We start from the raw sequence: 22,925 nt of genomic DNA, 5'->3' as shown, positions 1-22,925 counted from the left end.
AATACAGATAGCCTAGATGCTAGGGACGCAGCCCTAAGTGTTTTTAAATGTAATTAAATGTAACTCTTTAAAAACATATTTATTTACATACCTGGACTAGCCACATCTTGACATAAGAAAATATTCTAAACCCAGGGATAAAGATATAGGACAATTGACGATGTATTATTCTTAATAGAACTACTTTAAGGTGAAAGTTCCGCATTATTTAACACTAGTATGCAGATTAATTAATCTGCAATTGACCCCTCCCTCCCTGCTGTTAAACACATTACTAAACACTCACCTCATTTATTTATACAAATCTAAAAATAACTATGTTACATTAAAAAGGGTAAAAGGCAAGGTTCAGTCTTTATTGGATTAAGCGTAATATGTAATATTATATTCAGGTACATATTAATAAAACAGAATCACACAAAAATAATTGTTAATTGGTTATAATAAATAGGATGTGAGATCAGCATTTTCAGTATAGCTTCGAACCCAATTGATATAACTGTTTCTCAGTCATACTGAAAAATCATGTATCTTACCTTATTATAATATCAAGTTTTCTATGAATTAATTCACTGATAGACCGGGATTATAGTGACGCGAGATGCATTATCCAGAATGAAATTGTGAAAATAAACTAAAATATGGTGGTTAGACCTGGAGTAATAGGCTTACACCAAAATTTAGCAATATATATAAATAATCGGATCATGGAAAGAAAACGAAGTAACGGGTTTCGTCGTATTTTCACAATAGCTTTTAATTGGGTTTTTAGGTTAGGTTAGGTAAATGTTAATTATTGCCCACAGGGTTAGGAAATTGGCCCCACAAGGTTAGAGCTAGAAAAACCCGATTCTTCGTTTTCTTTCCAGGATTCAAATAATCTTTCACATATTTTAAAATCAATAAAATATTCTCTTATATAAAGTGTAAGCTTTAAGTTGTACATATTGCCTAAAGAATTAGATTATACTGCTAAACGTTTGTTTAGGGTTAATAATGGATTTATTATTACTTGGATCTTGCACCGGATTTTCATGTTCTCTAATAGTTAAACTTGTAGCTGGCTTTCCGACCCCCATTTACCCCATCACCTCCCCTTCTACTGGATGAAAGAACTGACCGATAAATGGAAGTGGAAATAACATCCTCAATTGACGACAATTTTTCCCCTGTCATAATATCCACGCATATTCTACATCCATTAGGTTAAGTTAGTCCCATAACGCCAAAAGCTTTTCACAATGGTTCGACTAGAAGCTGGTTATCTTTCTCCATAATTCCTTATTTAAGTGTTAAATAAATGCAAATATCCATTAAAAGCAGACGAGATATATGTGAGAGTTAATGCTGTCTCTCACCTCTATACCCTTATCAAGAGAGAGAGAGAGAGGAGTGAAACCAAAACAAACAAATACAGGTAAAAGGATAAGAACAGCATCTGTCAATATTGAGTAGGAATTTTTACTTAACAGGAAACAGTAAAACTTTTTTTTGCAGCATTAACAATCTTTCCATTTCTCATACAATCCCCCTTTTTTCTCTACATTTTAGGCATGAAAGAAAAGAAAAAGAGCTGAATATCCTTCCTTTTTCACAGTATGTCTATGTGTTTGTCAGTAAATATCTTGCTAACAGCTGGACATATATGGTTCTAATTTGTATTGAAGCTTTTTATAAGTTCAAAGAACTATTTCAGGAGAGGTTACCTCTGTCCTTCACCTTCCTAGGAGAAATTGCCCCAGGAAAAAATATTCTTTAAAAAAACTTCTATACTTTACTTTTTAAAGTTAAAGATATGGAAATTCAACCAGTATTAAAAGAAAACTTAATCATAATATACATATAATCAGGGCATGGCAGCCGCCGCACATAGGCCAACAACACATCAGCATTTTATAGCTTTAAGTATCTACATTTTAAACCTGTTATTAATCTAAAATTGTAACTCCCAAAAGTGTTTAAATTTGCGGCCTATGTGCGACTGTCGAATTCTTGATGTAATAATACAATCCATACAAGACTTTTAATATTTTAAAAATTATCTATGATAAATTTTGCATTGTTAAAATTCGTCTCACTCTTTATTTATTTGTCTATGTTTTGAAGAGATAAGCTTTTTATTTTTACTACTTCTCTATTTCTTGTTATCCTGCCAAAGTTTGGTTTATATAGAATATTGGAAGTTAGGATTGTCCCAGAGAGAGAGGGGACAATGGGCTGTTAATTACACTAGTCCCCAAAGTTTTATAATAACGTTTTATTATTCGATGGCTTAAAAACTTTGGGGACTTTGGTAAATTTTGATTGGTCGGTACATTAAGTTGGGTGTACAAACGTTTCAACCACTAATTTTAATCTACAGAAGGTGTAATTTTATGTGTCATCATTGGAGATGAGATGTACAATGTACCTCAATTGATCGGCCATTGTCTTATCCCTTTAGATCCCTGGGATTGTCCTGTTTTATACTACCTATTTTTCTGCAAATCAACTTAGCAAAACAAGTTCAATGAAAATAATCATTAATACAAAAATAGGTCACTTTGACAAATTACAATTAATTTGCATTTAAATAGGATACTGAAATTTAATGAATTTTAGATTTTTACATAATTTTGGAAACAAAATCACTGGTTTTTAAATAAACTTGATAGAACTATGTATTTGAGTTTGTTATTGTTGATTTGAATCTTGATAATGTGAAAAGATGAAGGTGATGAAAGATTCTGCAGATCCCAGGCATTCATCACTGATTTTTTCCTAAAAAAATAAACAAGATTATAGCAAATTGCTCCCAGGGATCTAAAGGGATAAGACAATGGCCGATAAATTGATCTACATCCCAAATAATAATACACAAATTTACTCCTTATTAGATTACAATTTGTTGTTGAAATGTTTGGACAAGCAACTTGATGAATCAAAATTCAAGTCACCAAAGATAATAAGCCAACGAATAAGAACAAGTTATCAAAAACTTTGGGGACAAGTGTAATAAACAGCCCAATGTCCTCTCCCTCCCTGAATTGCTCCTTTGTGGTGCAATGCATTTTTTTCCTATCTGATTGATAGAAAAATTTTCATTGCTCTTTCTTCCCTTCTATAATTTTATTTTATTAGTTCAAGTTCATCAATACATCAAGGATGGCAACATCCATAAAAGTGAAGCTCTAAAATCAGACGGTTGTAGGAAAACGAACGGTCGAGCGGACCAACACTAACTATAAAAAGCCTCGCATTACAAAACTGTTTTTTCATAACATAGACGCTTGAAAAAGTTTTGTTTGTAAGAGATAATACAGAAGAATGGAAGAAAAGACTAATCTTTCAATTTAACTTAATATAAAGGATTACAATAAAGTTTATCCAGTCTGCTTCTAAACACAACACATACATTCAACATTATAAAGCGAAGCTTTTCTATAATTAGGGTTGGTCCGTCCGTCTGGGACAGTTTTTCGTTAATTTAAACAGGTTAGAATTGTCCTATCTATTTCGTAAACTAGGTACGATTTAGACTTATGCATCAATATTTTTGATTTAGTTATTGAAACTCTACAAGTTTGCTTGTCTTGTCGTTTCAGAGCTTCGCTTTTATGGATGTTGTCATACTTGTTTTTATATGAATGTGCTTTTAGTTTGATTTTTTCTTGGAATTACCTGTCGAGAAACACCCCCCCCCCTCCTTTTGAAATAAGTTGAAAATAAGTGAAGAGGGGTAGTCGTCCTCAACAAGCGACTTTAATTTCTCTCTATTGATAATATATTTTGTGTAGGTTTTTTTTAGACATTGTACCTATTACAAAGGGGCTAATCATAGAAGTTCATCGGTTTAACGATATCTAACCTTCCGTTGCATGGCAATGCCTGTTTATGAGACATAGCATTCTTCCTATTCTTATTATAAACATCACCTGCATGCATAATAGGACACATTTTAACATCGAGCTTTAGTAGAAATTAGAAATTTTGAAATAACTTACATAGATTGGAGCTGTATAATGGCGCCATGCCAATAATTTCTCCATATTAGATGTGTTTCTTTCCACAGGTTTAGCTGCTCCCAGCTGGCAAGACCGACCAGACGTCTGTCTGTCAGTTGACTCATCATTCTGGAGGTAGCCAGAGCCGCCACAGGTACAGTCAAGAAGGTCGTGTGTGTCACAATCTGTGTCTGACCTAATATCATAAATATTTAGTAAAAGGAAGCCTGCAAGAAATACACCGCTCTAACTGCTGAAAGACTGCCACAAGTAGACCCAAAATTTAGAGCCTCCAGCTACAATAACAAGAAAGTTATAGGCATTTTAATATGACATTTGCAGACTGGCCAGCCAATTTTGAAAATAAAAAACGTACATAACGTACACAAAAAAAATACGTTACGTCCATAAAAAAAGTAAAAAAACGTACAAAAAACGTACATTCCTAATAAAAATAAGTTAAATAATTTCCTAGTTACCTATTATCAATATATTTAAGTCTACTAGCAGCTACCTGTAAAGGAGAACCATAGCGAACTGACAGACACAAGATATCCTCTTACTCTATTTAAAAGAACTAGCGTCTACGCTCCTAAAGGCCTCTAGGGGCACTTGAGGAGGGGAGAGTTGAATTCAATAAAAAAACATGGATGACAACATACATAAGTAGCGAAGCTCTAAAGTTATTTATAGACATCTGGAAAAAAATTAACTTAAAATCAGTGAGCAATTAAAATTCATTTTTGGGGGGAGGAGGTATTTTTTTTTCTAAAGTCAATTTCTCTTGGGAGGGTGGATGGTGACACTCTTCCCCAAAATAGTTATAAAACTTCCAAAAACCTATGAGAAGCTATCCTGTTAAGGAGAACCATATCGGTTCCGTGGTTAGCGAGATTCTTTGGTACAAACAAACAGACATCCTGTTATTATGTACAAAGTATATCCTATTATAAGGACCAGCGACTACGCCCTTAGAGGCCTCTAGAGGAACTTGATTAGGGGGGGGGGGGGGGAGTTGAATTAAAAACCCATTTTTTTATTTAAAAATAAAAAGTAAAAAACAAGGATGACAACATCCTTAAGTAGCGAAGCTCAAAAGTTATGAATGGAAATCTGGGAACTATATAAACTATAGAGTAGTTTTGTATAAAATAAGCATTTAACTTATTTAAATAAATCACAAAACCTTTTAAAAATATATAATATCGTGAAAATCTAGAAATAAATTCAGGCCCCCAACCAATAAGCAAATCTCAATGAAATTTAGTGGAAGTATTAAGAATGAAAACTAATACAATCCCTGAAAATTACAACCGTCTATCAGGAATATGAGTAGAGAAAATCACAAAAACCTATACATCTAGGAATCGATCTAGCACTGCAAAAAACAGACAAACCTTAAAGAAACTTTTTGAAAATATGTAGAATGTGAATTTATTTTTTCCCTGAAAATTTCAGCCGTCTATCTTGAAAAGAAGTCGAGAAAACCATGAAAAAAAGAAAATCTAGGAATAGATCTTCTAGCACCCCAACCAAAAGGCAAATCTCAATGAAAATATGTAGAATGTGAACTTATTCAATCAAAAAACAGGAGCCGAGAAAATCACGTTTCTCCGAAAGCATAACGGACTGACAAAGTGATTATAGAGTAGCTTTGCTAATAAATTTTTTAGTGAGGGAGGGGGGAGTAGACCACCCCCATTTCTGATTTCAATTTTTAAAAGAAAGAGAAAATAGGGGAAGGGTGGTGATTTTTTTCCAAGAGTAATTTCTCTTGGGAGGGTGGTTGTACCCTCTCCCAGGACCTATGAGAAGCTACCCTGTAAAAGAGAACCATATCGGTTTAGCGGTTAAGGAGAACCTTCGGTACAAATAAACTGACAGAGAGACATACATCCTGTTATTACGTACTAAGTATATTCTATTAAATAAAGTAGTAAGTTTTTTGTCTGATTCTTAAGGTTTTCATAACTACTTAATACAGAGATGGTTTTAGGCTATTTTTCTACCATTTTGAATACAGGTTCTTGAAGGGATATGGAAAGACAGAGAAAATAGCCTACAACCTCACAATGATCATGTCGGTTCAGCAGTTAGCGAGATTCTTCGTTATAGAAAAAAAGGATTTATAGGATAAATATATAATAGGATATAGGGTTATTTTGTCTATTGCTAAAGATCTCAGAAAATACTAGTCTTTGATACAAAGTAAATCAGTGCCTGTCTGTCTAAAGCTTAAGATCTTGGTAACCACTGGACAGATTGGGTTCTAATCATCAGGGAATATATCTACTGGTCCTGTGGTAGTTTTAGGCTATTTTCTTAGAGTGTGGGAAACCCACCATCCAAAAAAAATCAACCACCCCTCAATTTATTTTTATAAACTAATGCAAATCAGCGGGGTGGGGGAACCCCCACCGCACCCTGGGGCGAAGCCTAAATGAAAAAAATAATCACAACCTTTTTTATATTTTTTTTTTGACAAATTTCCAACAAACGATTCTATAAAAGAGGGGACGAAGCCTCTAATCCTAGTAGAAAGTAAAAAGCTTTAAGTGTCCCTTCCCCTAAAGAAAAAAAAGAAAAAAACCATCACAGGAATATTAGGTATATTCCATGAAAAGTAGAGCCCAATAGGTTCAGTGGTTACTGAGATATTAAGCTTCTGATATACAGACGGACAGACATCATTCTACTTTGTATTATAGATAATATACTATTTTTGTAATACTTTTTGTACAAATACAAATAAATATACAAATACTTTTATACTTATATTTGATTCTTATTCTTTAAAAACTGAAGATACCAAAAAATAAGACTTCTTAATCCTAAACTGAGCACCATATGATATCTCGGAAAATTTACCCAAGTATATAAAGAATTTGAAAAAAATTATCATAAAATCTATTAAAGGGGTAGTTGCATGAAATGCATTTAAACTTGAATTTAGTCAACTGCATATCTCTTTCTGTTCAATAGTTTAAACTAAATCTATAGAACATATATTTCAAATCCATAAATTTAAACTGTAAGTTTTAATAACATATATGCATAATTTACCTACATATTTTTGTTCTATGAAAATTTAAGATAATATTGAATTTATTTAATATAATACACCTATAGTTTTTGTTAAAATTTTCGTACAAAACATACAAATTACTTTTCTGCTAATATTTGATTCTTATTATTTAAAAAAAAACGTAAAACGTACAAAAATACAAATTTCAAAATACGTTACGTACACATATCAAAATAATGTCCAGAACGTACACAGATTTGATGCGTAACGTACAAAACGTACACTCTGGCCAGTCTGCATTTGGGTATATAAAAAGTTTGGAGGCTTCAAATTTTGGGTATTTGGTAGTACTTGTCACAGTCTAGTCTGTCAGCAGTTAGAGCGGTGTATTTCTTGCAGGCTTCCTTTAAGAATTTAACTGAACGAGGCACAAGTAATATAAACAGATTTCGTGATACAAATAACTAATTTTCTATTATAAAAAGTAGTAAGGTATTTTTTTTGTATGTAGCTTTCAAAAACTAATTAAGTTTTCTCTTTTAGTGAAGCTTCAAATAGACCCCGGAATGGTTTTATTTAAGCTATTTTATTTCTAAATTTAAGTCTTGGGGTGATTTAGGCTATTATAAACCCTAACATACCCCTTCGTATACATGGCCCTTATTAGGGGCGCAACCGCTAGTAATAACCAAAAACTTTGTTAAAAGGTAAAAAAAACATTATCTTATTAATATTATCATTATCTTATAAGCAGGTTTAGGGAAGCCCAATCAAATAATTAAATTATAAATATCTATTTATATTTCTTGACAGATAAATAGCCGAGAATTAATGGTATTTCTTAAAATTCCCTAAATATGGCGTCATTTTTTTTCTAAACAATCCATAAAATTGGGTGCAAGCTTCCAGTCAAATGCGTTTATTAGGTCAAACTGCATTTAATTTTGATCAAACGTTTAGTATTATTAAACGCATAAATAATTAAGAACAGTTTTAGCGCATTTCACTGGAAGCTTGCATCCAATTTTACAGAATATTGCGATAAAAATGACGTTCTTTCTATTAATGTTGGCAATCCGAATCCGGAATCCGCCCAATATTTGGCCAATTTTGGAATCCGAATCCGGAATACGTTTTTTAATAGCGGATTCGGCTAGTTAATTGGTAGGCTAAACTTAGCGTCTTGAGTTTTTTAAGACTTGTCATTATCATCATTATATATATCTTTTAAAATCTGGTTCGATTCTCGGAAGTGAATTATAGAGAATACCAAGAACATTAATTTTTAGGACATATGTAGCACTTAAATTTTTCAACTTTTTAAAAAAGCCTTTTAAAATATTGATAAAATCCGGAATCCGAATCCGGTCCAAAAATTTGACGGATTGCCATCCCTACTTTCTATGCTATCTTTAGATTTCTACTGTATTGGTACTGGATACTATTATTTAAAGTTAGTTGTCATAATTCTATGGTCCTAAAGTAATATTACCACTTAGGTAGTAAAGTACTACATCATGTAACATGTCCTACAAGATCTTTAAACTGATTAATTATTATTATTATCATAAACCTGTTATGAGCCAAAAAAGTACCTAAATAACATCAAAATAATTCCATGAATTATAATAGGTAATTCATTGTTTAAAATAAAATAATTCAATCAAACGATACTGATTAAAATCTTTACTCCGTGTTATACACACTAAGTTTGTCCAATATAGAGCAGGGGGGAAAGGGACATTGGGCTGTTTATTACACTAGTCCCAAAAGTTTTGTAATAACCTTTTCTTATTTCTTATGTGTTAGCTTAACAACTTTGAGGACTTTTATTGAATTTTGATTGGCTGATTCCTTAAGTGCTCAAACGTTTCAACCACTAATTTTAATCTACATTAGTGGAAATTTTGTGTATAATCATTGGGCCAATTTATTGGCCAATTTCTTTTCCCTTAAAACCTGATTATAGAGACAAAGTGTACATACACATGTTAGTGACATCAAAGTGTTTGTTTATTCAATGCAATCGAAAAACGTAAAGAGTGTATTTAATTGGGTCAAGTTTCTTTGAGTATATCTATGTATAAACTTGCAGCTCAACCTATAAAGGTCTTTAGAAGCAAAGCAATTTAAAGCGAACGTGGCTCAACACGTAACGCATTCGCTCGTCATCGGGGAAGTGATAAGTGAATCTCGATTTCATAACTAAAAACGTTAAAAATGGTTCTACTGCTGCTATATCAGGTGCGCGTCATAAATAATTAGACTAGGGGGAATGACTTGGCCCAAAACAGGCGTAACTTATGAACATACACAGTAAGGACTTAAAAAGACAAAGGACGTGCAATCAAAGGGTTGGTTGTCTATAGGGCGAAAGAACGCTTTACACCGCAAGTATGACTCGGACCCCAATAAAATAGCTTGAAACCAAAGCAGGACCGGTATCTAAATTCCTTGAAGAGTAGAGCCCAATTAGTACAGCGGTTACTGAGACGGACAGGCGGACGGACATCGTTCTACTTTGTAATATAGATAGCACATTTTAAAATTTCGAATTAAAGGAAAGTAATGAGGTAATTTCAATAATTTTCTCTTGCAATATATATTTGAAGTTGAATCCCCAATTCGAACAAACAAAATGTGCAAGGTGTTCCTTGAACTTAACCCTTATAGTGTGATGTTTGCCACTCTTAGTTTCATCACATACATACTTTAGGGAAACAGGAAAAATAAATAAGTTGTATAGTAGTTAAAATATGTGGTTGTTACAGGAAGGAAGAGGACAATAGACTGTTTATTACACTGGTCCCCAAAGTTTTATTATAACGTATTCTTTTTCGTTGGCTTATCAACTTTGAAGACTTTTATTAAAATTTGATTGGTTGGTTCATTAATTTGAATGTCCCAACGTTTCAACCGCTGATTAACATTGATTTTAAACCAGAAAAATCTTCTAATATTACACATCATTCTGATTAAAAATATATGTAATCCTTTCTAGAAATCATTTCATATGTTTTAACTGTTTAGATAAATTAAATGCAAAACAAACATATTAACTTATTCCTTTATCCCATAAAAGTTAGGTTTAGAAATTGCGGTAAAGTTGAAGATTAAACTGAATCTGTAACTCACATCCTTCCAAATGTATAAGTCTCATTCCTTTTAAGGAAAGTTTTGTTTCTACGCATTTTTTGTTAGTTTTATTTATATCCTTAGTTGTACAATATGAGTGCATTTAGTTAAAAAATAAGGTTTTTTATATATATATATCTAAAACGGTTTGACCGATTAGGCTTTTTTTCCCCAGAAATTTACATCCCTCCCTCCCACAACAAAACCCATAGAAACTAAAGGACGAAGGTAATTCGATTTTAATTTATTTCGAGGCAGGTCGATAGCTTAGGTCAACCCCTTCAAGATAAATCTCACATGCCACTTTAAAAATTTCTAAAACCATTTATGTCTTTGATATTATACTCTAGTCTCTAATCATACTTCGGCTGGCAATGCGACTCCCATCATTAAACATATTATAATACAAAAGTTGGCAATATCTATCTTACGATCCCGTAAAACCATGTGTGATTTAGAAATATCCCACTCAGCTGAAAGTTTATAAATAGCTTTCATAAACAAGTGTTTCTCAATTAAAATCTTATTTTTGACCAAGGAAATACTAGGTACAATTTGTTTGTTATAGACACTAGTTTTTGTATTGTAAAGATGGTTTTACGTAATCGTGTCGCCATTTTTAGTATTTTTATACAGGGAGGGAGGGGACATTGGGCTGTTTGGTCCCAAAATTTTTTAATAACGTTTTCTTATTCGTTGGCTTAATAACTTTGGGGACTTTGAATTTGATTTTTATTTGTTGGTTCATTAGCTTGAGTGTCCGACCACTAATTTTAATCTGTAGAAAGGGTAATTGTGTTTATAATCATTGAGTATGTAGTTGTACATCAATTTATCGGCCATTCTCTTATTCCTTTAGATCCCTAGTTTTTATAACTTAAAATGTTAAAAAAAAAATCATAATGAAATATCATTTTATAATCTCAGTACATTTACTGTACTCTACAGAACTAAGTAAGATGAAACTTCAGCCATTTGGATTTGTACATAGTTCTTTCAAAAGATTATAAGCTTAAACATGAAATAGAAACAGAATTAGACTTTTACAAATTTTACTATGAATTTTAGGAAGAAAAAAAATTATCTATGAATAAAAATTTTTATAGGTATGATCCCACAACTAGATGTATAAATATTTTTACCCCAATGCCAGGTTATACATATAAGTAAGATTTTAGAGACATAGGATAGGGCTATAAACTTTTAATTCTTTATCCAATTTAATAAGCTTTAACTTTTTTCTTTGGTAGATTGTACAATTTGGGGGTAAAAGATAAGAATTTACAACATAGTCACAATACTCCTTACTATGATCCTTTTGGCTAGTCAGAATATAAACAAGAAAACTACTTTTCCTAAAAGTTCCTTTCAAGCACCAAATTCTCCACCTTATTTATTACAAAAATTATAAAATGATTTTTTTGAGAGGGGTGATATTTAAGTTTTATTCTTATGCCTAGCCCAATGTAACCTAACCAAAGTATTAAGTAATATAAGAAAAACTTAAAACCTACCCCCCCCCCCTTTTTATTTTTAATTTACTTTAAACTAGGGGAGTAACAGGGAGGATATGTCTGGGCTCGACTTGGCACTTGAAGGAAAACAAATCATCTTAAGAAGCAGACTATGGGTACCAGGACAAACGTAGGAGTCCCAAACGCAGGAGTGTTAAAATATTAATTTAAGTAAGTATTTCTATACAGGTTAGGTTAGCTTAAGATATGAATACACAAATAAGCCCCCCCGGAAAAACCTAAATTATGGTTTAAAATAGGTTAGGCTAGGTTAAGTGTCCACTCCTGCGTTTATCCACTCCGACGTTTGGGACTCCTACGTTTGTCCTAGGACCAGACTATGCTTTTTTAAAGGTATGTGTAGTGATGTACAAAGGTGTGAGTGTATATTCAGGGATCTAAAGGCATAAGACAATGGCCGATAAATTGATAAACGACCCAAATGATGATACACAAAATTACCCCTTATGTAGATTACAATAAATATTTGTAATGTTTTGAGACACTTGACTTAATGAGCTAACTAATCAAAATTCATTGAAAGTACCAAAAATTGTAATGCCAAAGAATAAGAAAATGTTATTATAAGACTTTGGGGACTAGTGTAATAAACAGCCCAATGTCCCATCTCTCCCTAGTTTATATTGCTTGTGTGTATGGGTGTGTGTGTGAACAGGTGTGTTTCCCACTGTGTGTGTAAAGTTTTATACATGTATATGTGTGTGGTAATCCTATCTTGATCCATGGATTAGAATAAAAGGAATAGAATTAAATTACCAGAACAAACATGGTATAAAACATTTCTTTTCATCTCTCTAACCTCTTACAAAGACTTATCCAGGTTTAAACCCTTGTGCAATTTCTTTATATAATATAAAAACACTTGTGGATGCTCCCCTAGCCTCTAGATGATCTTTATTCATAGGGGAAAATACCCTATAACCACCCAAGGCCTGAATCTAAAAGTGAAATAGCCTAAAACCATTTCAGGACCTTCAGCTTCACTGTAAAGGAGAACCATGTCGATTCAGCGGTTAGCAAGATCCTTCGCTATAGACAAAAAAGCTTACTACTTAGTATAATAGAACTAGCGGCTACACCTCTAATCTTTATAAATGAAAGGATAAAAAATAGCTTAAAACTATCCTAAAATTTAAGTCTAAAAGAATAACCTAAAACAATCCAGGGACCTATGTGAAACTTTCATAAAATGGAGAGCTTAAGCTTCAAACAAAAAAAACGTATTACTTTATATAATAGGATAATACAACAGTTCTATTTTAGTATTTAAGCAAAAGAATATATGCACAATAAAACATTCTACCTATTTTTATAATTATGCATTTGCAATTTTTATAACTGATAATTCATTTGTTAACAATCAAATAATCTTCTTTTTGCAACTAAAAAAACTGGGAAGGAAGAATTTACTTATTTAAAGGTTAAAAACTTGTAAATAAGGCGGAACTAATATTAAACAAAAAATCACCTGAATGTGAAAATATCCTTGAGTTCGTCGGGAGTGAAGTGAGCCCCTTTGCCCAGATCCTCCCAGGATGATGTCTCAATGCCTCCCGCCAGTCCACTCTTCATCACCTGCCTCTGGTAGATCTTTTCCTCTATGGTGCCAGTTGTGACCAGGCGGTAGATGTAGCAGTGCCTCTTCTGTCCGTTCCTCCATATTCTTGACATGACCTGTAACAATGCAATTTTTGTTCATCAATGTAACACGTAGGAATAGGCGCATAGGGATACCTATGCATGGTTTCTGGTCAAAAACTGGTATTAATTTTATGATTTCTGAGTATGGCTGAGCATGGTTTCTAATCCAGAGGATATTAATTGGTATCTTTATTTAAAAAAAAATAAAATTTTCTACCGTGTTCATAATTTAAAAAACAAAAATACATTTTTATTAAGTATGATATTTTTAATTCTACTTTACACTTCCTATCGATAAACTCATACTTTCTTAACATTGTTGTAAATTGAAAATTAAGATTTATATTAATAATTTACAAGAAAAAAGTTTATACCTGTAAATCAGTGGCTGGATTCCAGTCAATATCATATAGAACAATCCTGCTGGCTCCGATCAGATTAAGTCCTGTCCCTCCAGCTTTGGAACTCAACAAGAATACACGTTCAGGATAATCAGGCTTGTTAAATCTAGAGAAATATATTGAATATTTTAATAATTAAGCTACTGTATAATATGTTGTTTATAAATTCTTAATGACTCAGAGAACTTTATAACGAGTTACGTAATGAGGACCAAAATAAAGGGGTCATTTTTTTCGCGTATTTTCCGTATTGTTGTGTGTTAGCATTTAGTCAAATGTGCTTATTAAGTCAAAATGTTCTTAATTATGACCAAGTGTATATATTGATGAAATGGTCATTATTAAGAAGAGTTTTACTTCATACGCGCATTTGACTAAACGCAACGGAAAATACGAAAAAAATGATTCCCTTTTATTTTTACGGTTTGTTAATATTTCTAGTAGTAACACATAAAATATAGTCTACGTGTCAAGTCAAAGGACTTAAGAATCATTGACCGTTGGCTGCGTTATTTTATTCCTATTCTAAATGTTGAGGAATAATGTGTATCCATATTACGCTAGTAATGAAATAACACTAACAATTTTGATGAAAAAGGTGGTTAAATGTTCCTTGCCTCTCATACAAATCTTTTACTTTTAGAAACTAATTCTTTAAAGCAAAAAGGGGGGGGGGGGTAATGCAACCATCTCGTAATCAGTGAGCAAATGACACTTAGAATTCGAATTTCCATTTATAATTTTGCATGAGTAATCCTTGGTAGGTCTATTTTCCCTAAATCGAACAAAAAGTTGGAAAAGTAACGGCTAACGGCTGGCGGCTCAGCTGTTTTGCCATTTTTTTGATATCTATATTGCAAATTAGTCACGAAACCTCTCTCAACACAATACTCTTTTCTACTCCAAAACGCTATCAAACGGTTCTAGACGGTAGCTGTTGGTACTAGAAGTTTTAAAATAGGTTATTGCTATCATTTAACATGAATTAAACCAAAAATATGTTTTAAAAAGTCGATTCCTACGTAATTGATGATTAATTTACCCTGAAAATAGGCAAAAAACGGCTGAGTCGTTACTTTTCCAACTTTTTGTTCGATTTAGGGAAAATAGACCTACCAAGGATTACTCATGCAAAAGTTCAGATCGAAATTCGACTTCTAAGTGTCATTTGCTCACTGATTACGAGATGGTTGCATTAACCCCCCCCCCCCCTTATTTCCTCATTTTTATTGTTGCAAAACTGTTAAATACAGGATATTGTTTAAAGGACAGACTTACGGACCGGCCATAATTATAGAAAAGCTTTGCTTCTAACAATATTGACCTGTTGACAAGGGTTTGTCTGGCAGCCGGCGGAGTCTTGCCATCCAGTCTGAGGGTGGCCAGGTTATACCTGGAGCACAAGGTCTCCAGCAGGTCTAGTGTTGTCGTAGACAAGGAGACCAATACTATCTTCTCTTCGGTAGACTAGATTGATCATTATTATTAATACGAGTTCTCTGATAAAATAAAAATCAGGTATTATTTTAGATTGAAATTATATAAGATGCTATTGGAATTTTAACAAAAAAGCATAATATAACAACTTTTTTCAAGTGTCAACAAAACTGTTATACCAATAATTTTTCATTTAACCATCCGTCTTTAATTTGATGACTAACTTTACCTGCATTACAGTTAGTAGGAGACAGGTTAATGCAGAAAGTTTGCCAGACTGTTCTTCCCACGTATTCGGACCTTTGCCTAATTATAAAGGTGTGTCATCGCTTCCGCAGAAAGAAAACCATGAAAGAGGAAACTGATCAGTACAGTAAAAATTGCACCTTAACTATACTCCTACTAATCAACACCTCCTTTGATACAATTTATATTGTTTTTTTTCCCTCAAATATCAAATACTTAAAAGTATGATACATTCGCGGAAGCGATCAACATTAAAAAAACTAATTTGCGATGCTACTGTCTGCAAAAAAACCCCGCAAAACTCAGAAATTCAGTCTTAAACATGGCCTTATATCCTATCATTTTTTAGAATGTCATTGTTTGATTTTGGGTATTAGTACTATAACTATCACTATTAGGTATACAACAACAACAATAAAAAAAAATTCTCACAGACGTATATTCCATATTAAAAGAAAACGTATGCTATTATTACAAGCAATATATGAAAAAGAATTTACCAACCTTGACTATTGAACTCCTCCACAATAAACGGAGAATTACAAATTTTCTTGAGCCTGCCGATGGCCGTGAGATGAGTGCCTGGCTCAGCTGTCATCTGACAATAGATATATACTGTCTAAATAAGCCAATTTGAAGTTACTAAAGGTATAATGTATATTCAAGACATCTCATTGGTTGAAACATTTTACAGATCATGGTACGTAAGGGCATAATTTTTTCATTTCGTTTGCATTAAAAGTCAGCTATAAACTGTTGTATATCTTAGGATAAAGGTTTTCTTGGGTAAATTAATTCGTCTAAAATTTCTTCCCTCGTATACAATGTAAAGCACATGACAAACATATAATAAGTTAGTTATAAAAAGTTGAATTTCTTAGAATAAAGTTAGCTTTCTAAAAAATTATATCGTCGTTAATGATGTCACACGTATCTCGTATATAACAAAAAATAAACAAAGATTTCTTTCTGCAAAGATCCCTTTTTACGTTTGAAGACAAATAGGTTCAGATGGAGCATCTAGATATATTATGTCTATTTACCTGACTGTACAACTTGTCCACCTCAGCAGAGTAAACCTCAGCCTGGAACTCTGATGGACGACAGAACACGACACATGTGGTCTTGGGGGGCAAATGGCTGCTCAATATGTCGGCAGTTCTTCTTAAAACTAGTTTTCTAAAAAATATTTAATGTATCTTATCTTTATAATAAAGTAACATGATCTGTGTGTTTGTACCGAAGGATCTCTCTAATCATTGAACCGATATGGTTCTTCTTCAAATGGTAGCTTTTCATATGTACTGGGAAGTATTATAACTATTTTTGGGGAGGGTACCATCACCCACCAAATATAAATCACCCCTAAAAAATTAACCTCCCCAAAATTTTTTTTGTCTTTTTAAAACTACAATTGAAAGGGGGTGGGGTAGATTTACCCCCCTACTCAATAGCTCCTAGAGGTCTCTAGGGGCGTAGCCGCTAGTTAATTATATTTTTTATTAAAAATTAAATTATCTCTGTAAAATGTACCTGGATATTTCAGAAAGTTTGTTCAAAGCTAGCTCAGCTTCTTCTGACACCTCAAGTTCGACCCCTGGCTCTCTTCCCTTCTCTATTTTGTTGACATAATCAGCAGTGAAGCTTGCTTTGGATCCTAGAAGGCCTGGCGCAACAGTACTCATGAGGCAGAAGTATTCCTGGAGATCATTCTGGACAGGTGTACCAGTCAACAGTAACTTTTTCTCACAGCCAAGCCTACAAATTCTATCTGTTTATTAAATCCTTTTATATATATGTACAGCATTTTGTTTGTTTGTAGCTTAAGATTTTAATAACCACTTTACCATATATTCAACGGGCCAGTTTTAGGCTATTTTATTCTTATATTTTAGTCTTAGGCTATTATTCTTTTCTTTCCTAACCCTTCGGATTTAAGAGACTCTAGATAATAGGGTCGTAGCTGCTAGCACATGATAACTGTAAATTTGGATAAAGATAGTAGTAATAATTCAAAATTTTTATTCATTTCTAAAAAAATCCTTTTCCTTTATTTAAACTTAATTTATTAACATGAAACTAAGATAAATCAACATGTTGTTATACTATTAGTGTGTGACAGTGTGGATTATACAAGTTTGAGGGAAAGTAGTTAAAAATTCAAATCCGTTGAGTGGATTAACAAGAATTCTTCCCAGAGAGATAGAGGGGACAACGGGCTGTTTATTAAACTAGTCCCCAAAGTTTTATAAAAACGTTTTCTTATTCGCTAGCTAAACAACTTTGGGGACTTCAGTGAATTTTGATTGGTTGCTTCTTTCAGTTGAGTGTTGAATCTGTTCAACCAACAATTTTAATCTACTGAAGGGGTTATTTTGTTTATCATCATTGGGGATGTCATCAATTTATAGGCCATTGTCATTCCCTTTAGATCCCTGAATTCTTCCCCATCCAACAGATTTACAAAGTTATACTTTAGGTTGTGACAGCCGCACTTTGTCAGGGCGGATCAGTTACAGGGTTGGTGGTTAAATCTCTGACGACTGACTGCATCTTCAAATGCTGGTTATTCAAAACGTAGGATTTTTTTCAGGGTTGGATTCCTCCAATAACCATAATTTACGAAGGTCAGGGGGGGGGGTGTTGTGATGGTTACGGCTTAAAGCCCTTTGTCCTAACCCTGTATTGATTTGTAGGCGATCCTCACAGTAAACGATGCATAAACTAGGTAATTTTGTTTGTTTTCTATCAAAATAATAATATAATCTAAAAGTAAACAAGGACGACAACATCCATAAAAGCGAAGCTCTGAAATGATAGAACAAACGAACATTAAAAGTTGTAGAGTGTCAGAACTGAATAAGCAAAATATTAATGTATAAGTCTAAACAAAATTGTAAGTAAATTTGTTGCAAAAATTCTTAAATACAGGATACTGTTACACGTTTTTAAAAATGTTTCTTTACCTGGTCAAAGCAGTACTGGTCTTAATTTCTGAGTTCTTGAGCCTGTGAGCTTCATCACAGACCATGAGATCCCACCTGACCTGCTTCAGCTCCTCCTCCGCCCTCACCAGCATCTCGTAGCTGATAATCAAGACTGGAGCTGTGCGGTAACTCTTGAATGCGGCAACCTTAAAAGATGTCAGAAATATTTATTTCATTATTATCTTAAATAAGGATAGTCCCATAGAAACATCATTTTAAAAAATTTGCCTCTAAAAGTGGTAGGGAATTTCCATTCGAGAAAGGCATATGATAAAAACACTCTCGTGTTTTTCTGTAAAGTTGGGTGCAAACTTCCAGTCAAAGGCGCTTATTAGGTAAAACTGTTCTTAATTATGCGTTTAATTATAATTTTTTTGGGTGGGAAGAAGAAATCTGGGGTTGGAGTATCACACAAGTCAATAAATTATAATCAGAATAGATTTCGAGATATTATAATTTCTTCACCCTCACCCCCCAAATTCAAATAGTAGTGTTCTTTTAGTAAATAGAATGGTTATTTATAGATACATACAATAGTTTTCCATGGAAAGGTTTGGTGAATTCTTATTATATAATTATACAGATTTTTTATTCTAGCCATTCTTAACTAGTTAAGGTTTAGTCGATTTTAAACTAGGGAACTAAAGGGATAAGACAATGGCGGATAAATTGATTTACATCTCAAATGATAACACAAAATTACCCCTTATGTAGATTACAATAAGTTGTTGAAACGTTTAGACACTCAACTTAATGAACTAACCAATCAAAAATCAATTAAGTCCCCAAAGTTATTAAGACAACGAATATGAAAACGTATTCATAAACTTTGGGGACTAATGTAATAAACAGCCCAATGTCCCCCCCCCCTCCTGGATAAAAGTTCAACTGACCTTTTTAACATTGTCCGCGACGTGTATAATTATCCTTGTTGTGCCCAGCCACTTCTTAAACTCGTCTTCCCAGTTGTTGAGCAGGCTGGCCGGGGCAACTACCAGAACCTTTCTGGCCAGGCTGGATCCTGCCACAGGACTCTGAATATAAACTCTTTTTTTATTTGTGATTACATTTCCTTTTACGTATATTTTCGTTTGTTACAGGCTCTAAGGGGGTCTGGATTGTATATCGATGTCGTAAAGGCCTAGTAATTTTAAGTATAGCACTAAGCTGTTTAGAGTTCTCATTCAATATAACGGTAGTGAATTACAGGAATAAGGTATAACCAACAAGGGATTTAATTCTAAAATAATATTTGTGGGGCAAATGGAGAGGTCGTCAATTTTTCGATGTGTTGCCCCAAAACGACAGCTGAAAAACACGTATAGGTTTCGTGATTTTTTCCGAATTAATTTCGCTATTGGTATAAGCTGAGTGTATTAAAACATTACCTGTTTTAGAAGGGTCCAGATTACGCTTATTGTCTGCAGGGTTTTACCGAGCCCCATATCATCTAAATTAAAATATCTACCATAAACCTGGATACTTGTTGTTTTTATTTGCCAATTTAGATCCTCGGAGCCTGTCAATGACCGAAAGTAAAGAATTGAGTATTGTTTCAAAACTTTGCGCAAATTTAATTCGAAATAAATAGTCACAAAAATGTTCTTCTAAAACAAAATGTTGAATAAGAAGCAGCCGACCGAAATACATACTGAAAGTTACTTGTAGAGGTGCTTTGCTACAAAAAAGAACTATCCACGAACAAGAGCAAGTGATTCTAAGCATCTTCCAGCATTGACCCGTAGTATTTTTTTAGTAAATATACTAATTTATGTTTAATATTTGCTTTATCGACTAAAAAGTTAGGTTTCACCATGGTTTTATATGAAAAAAAACTTTGAAATGTTAAGCATTATTTGGTGCAATATCATCGAATGTTTTGATGAGTTCAAACTGTTGTTTAAAAGCTTTGACACAAAAGTATATTACTGTGATTAAAAATGTATATTTAGAAAAAGGGTTGGTAACTTGTATACAGTTTAATTGTTGTACTTTTGCAATTTACAACATTTGATGCTTTTCTGCAGTGTTATTTTATTTTGTCATTTGAACTCAACAAAGCATTTGATGATATTGCTTTAAAAATTGATTTACATTTCAAAGTTTTTTTCATATAAAACCATGGTGAAACCTAACTTTTTGTCGATAAAGTAAATATTAAACATAAACCTAGTATATTCACTAAAAAAATACTATGGGTCAATGCTGGAAGATGCTTAGAATCACTTGCTCTGGTTCGTGGATAGTCCTCTTTTACCTGCCAAAATACAGCCTGTTAGTTTAAAATCTCCATCATTAGTGGTTATTGTTTCCATACCAAGAATACTTCTGTATTACCAGAGATTTATTTCAAAATATTGTCAGTAATTAAAGATACTTTCATTTGAATATATACTTTATTTCTGAACCTTAGAACAAGTTCAGAAAAAAAAACATAACACAGTTGCCGGAGGGAGTAAATTGATTTTATTACATGGTACCTATTGTTATAATATATTACTTGTTCAAACGAACAGGCCCAAATTACATAATATTAATACTGCAATAGAGTATTTATAAAATCAACAGACAATGTTTAAGGAATGTTTTTTTTAATAAATCTTTCCCTGTACATAAAAATAACTCCAGCTCGCTGGTGTTGTCTAAGCTTGATGCCTATGTAAGGATCAACAACAACATCGACAAGCTTATCTGTATGAAGCGGGTGGCCAGGCGGTGGTCGGGGCAGCACAAGGGCCCCTTCGCGGTGTGCATCATACATTGGCGCACCAGGCGCCACGGGTCGGGCAACTGTAAAGGATTCACTGCCGCCGTCGGTCCGACGTGGCAACTGGAACTTCTTGGTGTTTGCCCGCTTTAATAGCGTGGCCAACACTTTGGACTGAGGTGAGGGGGTGGCTTCTTCAGGCTCTTCGACTTCTTCAACTTTTCGTTTCTTTCCTTTGCTCATGTTTTTACTTGTTTGAGTTACCTCTTGGCTGCTTCTGATCAGCTTAGCATTCTCCTTGCCAGAACTTACCTGGAAACGAGATCTATTATTCTAGAAAACAGAGTGCAAGAGTGTAAGTTCTTGTTGAAGTAAGGAATTAAACAATTTTTTTATCAATAAAATATATCAGAAATAATTTACATTATTACTATGAGGTCAGGAATTGAAATTTTCATTTGTAAATATTATATCTTATTTACGAAATAGAATGTGTAAAATTTCTAACGGGAAAAAGAAGAGTTTAAATCAATGCTCTTTACCTTAGCATCCCATTCATGTTTATCAATTCTTCCAGTAATTTCAATTTCTTTGCTTCCAACAGGTATGAGCTGGCCATCCTGTACATCCTGCAGGTCAGCCACCTTGTATCCAGACCCACGACCCAGTTCCTTCCCCTCCTCATCAATCAGGACAACACTACGCTCTCCTATCTGAATATATAATTGAACAAAATATCACATACTTAGATTTTCGTCTTCGTTTGTTAATGTTAAAAAAGCTAAAATAAATCTGACATTGTTTATCTAGAGCTGATGTATAATTTTTACTACATAAGATTGCTTTTTTTTCATACAAGGCAAAACATGAAGAAATAAAGTATTAAAAGTTAAATAAAATGATTAAAAGTGGAAATATTTCCGACGAATGCATTCTCTAAGTAATACGTTTTATTTCAAAAATTTAATTACGCCTGTCTAAGACAATCAACCATACTACAAGGATGTAATTCCAAAAGGAGGAGGGAGGGGGACTAAGTTAAACCCCCTGATAAATTGATTGTGCTTCGCGCGGTGGTTCAAAGTCCTTTCTTTTTACAAATCCGTTGATTTTTTGACATTATATTTAGCAAAATTTAATGGTAGAGGTTTCTATATCCCCCCCAAATAATTAAAGGTAAAAGCTTCCAAAAATATGTATTTTTCAGCAGCCTGTGCATGCACACTGCAGAATGTTATTCTAATCAAATATATTTTGCTCAACTTTCCTTTACAAATCCATCACCTTCCCATTTCTTATGTTTACGTCCTGACTTTTTGCACCAAACACAAGAGAAGTACTTTGTTATATCATCCTTAGATGTACTCTCCGACTCATCAATGCGTGGTTCGTGTATGCTGTTCGTAGCAAATGGTTTATTATATCCAAGGAAAGAACAGCTGGATGTGGCAGATGGTTTTGTTAGTGCTGTGAAGTTTGATTTCATGGAAAATCCAGATTGACCAACATCATTTGAGACCAGTTCTTTATTAAGATTTACAGGTAACGGCACTAATGGACTAGAATTGGTAAATGCAGATTGGATTGAACTTTTCTGTATAGGAGACACAAAATCAGATTTAGGATTTTGAAATTGTGAAACTTGAATGCCTGGAGATTTAGGGTCTTTTTGCGAGGGTGGTACAAATGATTTATGCTTAATTCCACTAAGATTACTTTGATAAGGACTCTGAGAGTTTGAATTCAATAGAGCTAGTATGTCAAGATTTGATTTTTCAGGGGCGTCCTTCCTCCTTAAAGAAGGAGCTCCACTTCGTCGCATTTTAAG

At 33.3% G+C, this 22,925-nt stretch overlaps 1 protein-coding gene across 1 annotated transcript; it reads right to left on the bottom strand.

Moving 5' to 3' along the window:
• Positions 1 to 342: 342 nt before the first annotated feature.
• LOC145315503 (DNA repair and recombination protein RAD54B-like) lies at positions 343 to 22,919 on the bottom strand. Its single transcript, XM_080155484.1, has 17 exons — positions 22,371 to 22,919; positions 21,640 to 21,810; positions 21,002 to 21,409; positions 20,648 to 20,723; positions 19,779 to 19,840; positions 19,284 to 19,424; positions 18,370 to 18,536; positions 16,937 to 17,161; positions 16,447 to 16,582; positions 15,908 to 16,001; positions 15,387 to 15,463; positions 15,045 to 15,187; positions 13,694 to 13,826; positions 13,147 to 13,352; positions 3,984 to 4,179; positions 2,473 to 2,760; positions 343 to 951 (listed from the first exon to the last, which is right to left on the bottom strand). The coding sequence occupies exons 1-16, from the start codon at positions 22,917 to 22,919 to the stop codon at positions 2,674 to 2,676; spliced, it is 2,871 nt and encodes a 956-aa protein (XP_080011610.1). The 3' UTR covers positions 343 to 951; positions 2,473 to 2,673.
• Between the last annotated feature and the right edge of the window lie 6 nt (positions 22,920 to 22,925).

Source organism: Acartia tonsa, chromosome 4 (genome assembly GCF_053477335.1).
Source record: "Acartia tonsa isolate MP-2025a chromosome 4, ASM5347733v1, whole genome shotgun sequence".
Lineage (NCBI taxonomy): Eukaryota > Metazoa > Arthropoda > Copepoda > Calanoida > Acartiidae > Acartia > Acartia tonsa.
Note: the sequence above shows the minus strand (reverse complement) of the source record. Positions and strands in the feature narration are given on the sequence as shown.

Bases quoted from the DNA above. Each gene is read 5' to 3' on its own strand.
- LOC145315503 (XM_080155484.1), bottom strand. From the start codon at position 22,919: ATGCGACGAAGTGGAGCTCCTTCTTTAAGGAGGAAGGACGCCCCTGAA. The intron at 17,162-18,369 runs GTAAAGAAACAT...TAGAATTTGTAG, and splicing joins ACCAGTACTGCTTTGACCAG to GCTTGGCTGTGAGAAAAAGT. The intron at 13,827-15,044 runs GTCAATATTGTT...ATATTTCTCTAG, and splicing joins AGACAAACCCTTGTCAACAG to ATTTAACAAGCCTGATTATC.